At 37.5% G+C, this 2,749-nt stretch overlaps 1 protein-coding gene across 1 annotated transcript in view; it reads left to right on the forward strand.

Moving 5' to 3' along the window:
* The window catches only part of LOC115071023 (centrosome-associated protein 350-like), an 18,117-nt gene extending 15,368 nt beyond the window's left edge, over positions 1-2,749 (forward strand). The window contains exon 3 of the mRNA XM_029565281.1: positions 2,631-2,749. Within this exon, the coding sequence (XP_029421141.1) occupies positions 2,631-2,749 (119 nt within the window). The remainder of the gene's footprint in view (positions 1-2,630) is intronic.

Genomic DNA, 2,749 nt, shown 5'->3' on the forward strand with positions numbered 1-2,749 from the left:
TCCAGTGTCTGCCCTGTTTCTCCCTTCTATTGAGGGGGGATAAAAGAGAAACTTACGATCTGATTTGGGTTTTTTTCCCCTTTATATTTTGTTGTTGTTTATTTTGAATTTTGCTGTTACTGTGATCACTAATGGCTCCCGCTTTACTAAATTCTGTTTACTCTTCATTTCTCATGTTGATCTCTCAGCAGCATTTGATATGATTAATCACTTCTTCCTTGAAACTCCTTACTTGACATACAATAAATATTTGATTTTCCTCTTCAGTCTATCTGTTCCTTTTCAAGATTTTTTTCTTCTTTTTCTCCCTCCTCCCCTTGCTTATTTTTCTAAAAACACCTGCTAGATAAACTTAGCTATTCTTAGTACTCTAAAATATTTCTCTATTGCTAGTGTTTCCAAATTTATGTGTCTAGTTCAGACCTCGTCTCTGAACTCAAACACTTTATCTCCTAGCTGCAAATCTCCCCTTTAATATGTAATAGGTTTCTCAAGCTTAATGTCTAAAATGTAGTTTACTAACTGTGGTGATGATATATCCCTTACATGTACTATTCTGATAGTCACGTCATGCCAATTAATCTTATCCATATAGTTGTTTACCCTCAAATCTTAAGTCATCTTTGACCCCTCCCCCATTTATTTCATATTCTCTATCCACTATTGTCTAAAATATATTTATTATATAGCCACCATCACCACCTTTGTCACTATTACCTAGTCCAAGGCACTGTCAAGACTTGCCTGGGTTTCTGAGGTATTCTAACTGATCTCCTTATCTCTAACCTTTCTAATGAGTCTGTTCTTAACAGCTACTAGAGTAAACTTGTTAAAGTATTGTTTAAATTGTGTCATTCCTCTGCTCAGAATATTCCATGAAGTTCCCACTTGACTCTTGAGTAAAGCATGAAAACCCGCAGAACCATGGTTCTTACTATTCTTTTTGTTGATTGCACTCACACTGGCCTCCTTGCCTTGGAGCCTTTTACTCAAACTTATTTCCTCTCTTATAATGCACAACTCTACATGTATTTTTAAAAATATTTTGTTTGTTTTTATTTTATGTGTATGAATGTATTAGCTGCGTGTATGTAAGTGTACCTGTGTCATGCAGTGCCCACAGAGATCAGAAGAGGGCTTCAGGTCCCCCAGAACTGGAATTGTTATCTGCAATGTAGGTATTGGAAATCGAACTGGGTCCTCTGCAAGAGCAGTCAGTGCTCTTAATTACTGAGCCATCTCTCCAGCCACTCTACATGGGGCCGGCGGGGGGGATCTTTTTGAGACAGGGTCTCTCTGTAGTCCCAGCTAGCCTGGAACTCACTATGAGACAGGGTCTCTCTATAGTCCCAGCTAGCCTGGAACTCACTATGTAGACCAGGCTGGCCTTGAACTCACAGAGATCCGCCTGCCTCTGCCTCCCAAATGCTGGGATTAAAGGCCTGTGCCACCAAGCCTGGCCCTCTACATATATTTTAAAGTATATTTATTCATATCTGTAATTTAGGCTAACTTTTGAACTACTCTGGTTAGCATATTTACAGTTTGTAAAGTTTTTATGTAGAAATTTTTAATGAAATGAGAATCTATGAAAGTGTTCACCTCCAAAATGCCAAACATGTAACGATCCTGGCTTGGAAAGCATGACTGTTACAGCTTCTTCCCATTTGTGAAAATGAGGTGAATTTCTCACAGGTTTTCTGAAGAAAGAAAAACAAAACAAAGAATTGGGACCTAACAATGAGTGGTAATCTTTAGATCTTTTCATGGGAGGTCTTGGAATTAGTAGTTTATGGGTCATAGAAATGCCTTTGGTAACAGTTTCTCTGTCTACCCGGATCACACACTTTGTATAGAAGTCCCCTGCCTTATTGGTAATATTTCTAAGACCAGCAGAGGATGTTTGAAACTGGAGAGTGTAGAGCCCTTACGTATATTTTGTTTTTCTTATACATAGTTGTGATAACATTTAATTTATAAACTAGACATAAGAGGTTAACTATAATTACCATAGATCTTAGCCCAGAGGATGTTTGAAACTGGAGAGTGTAGAGCCCTTACGTATATTTTACGTAATTTATAAACTAGACATAAGAGGTTAACTATAATTACCATAGATCTTAGCAACCTCAGCATATAAGTTTTTCTTTAAGTTGATAGCTTTCACCTTTTCACTTAACAGAAGCACTGTATTGCTTCTCTTTGACATAACCCAATTGCCAGACTCACTGTTCTTGAGCTTTGGGGACATTAAAACAAAGTTGACTTGAAAACAAACTCTGATATCACTACAGTGATAGTTTAATAGCAGAGATGGTTACTGTATTTCTGATGGGTGGGAAGCCTATACAGTGTGGATACTCTAGACAAAGGTATGATCCTCTCTGGTTAGATGGAGCTAGATATTGAGAGAATTCATCATGCTATTCAGAACAATGCACAGTTTACAACTGATGAATTGTTTATGTCTGGAATTTCCATTTAATGTTCTCAGATTGCAATTGACCTTGGGTAACTGGAACTCTAGAATGTGAAACCACAGAAAAGAGGGGACTAACTACTGCACTAATTTTTCTTACTTGAGGGGGTACTATTGTACTACTTTTTCTTCATTCTTACCTGCTTTTCAGATGATACCTCTGTAAAAGAGAAGCCTGCTGAAAAAAGTAAAGAGAAGAAAGTGGTTAAACCAGTACGAAAAATCCAAAAGGTAACACAGTTATCAACTCCTGAGTGCAAAACAGGTTAG

Source organism: Nannospalax galili, unplaced genomic scaffold (assembly GCF_000622305.1).
Source record: "Nannospalax galili isolate Female #2095 unplaced genomic scaffold, S.galili_v1.0 scaffold4030, whole genome shotgun sequence".
Lineage (NCBI taxonomy): Eukaryota > Metazoa > Chordata > Mammalia > Rodentia > Spalacidae > Nannospalax > Nannospalax galili.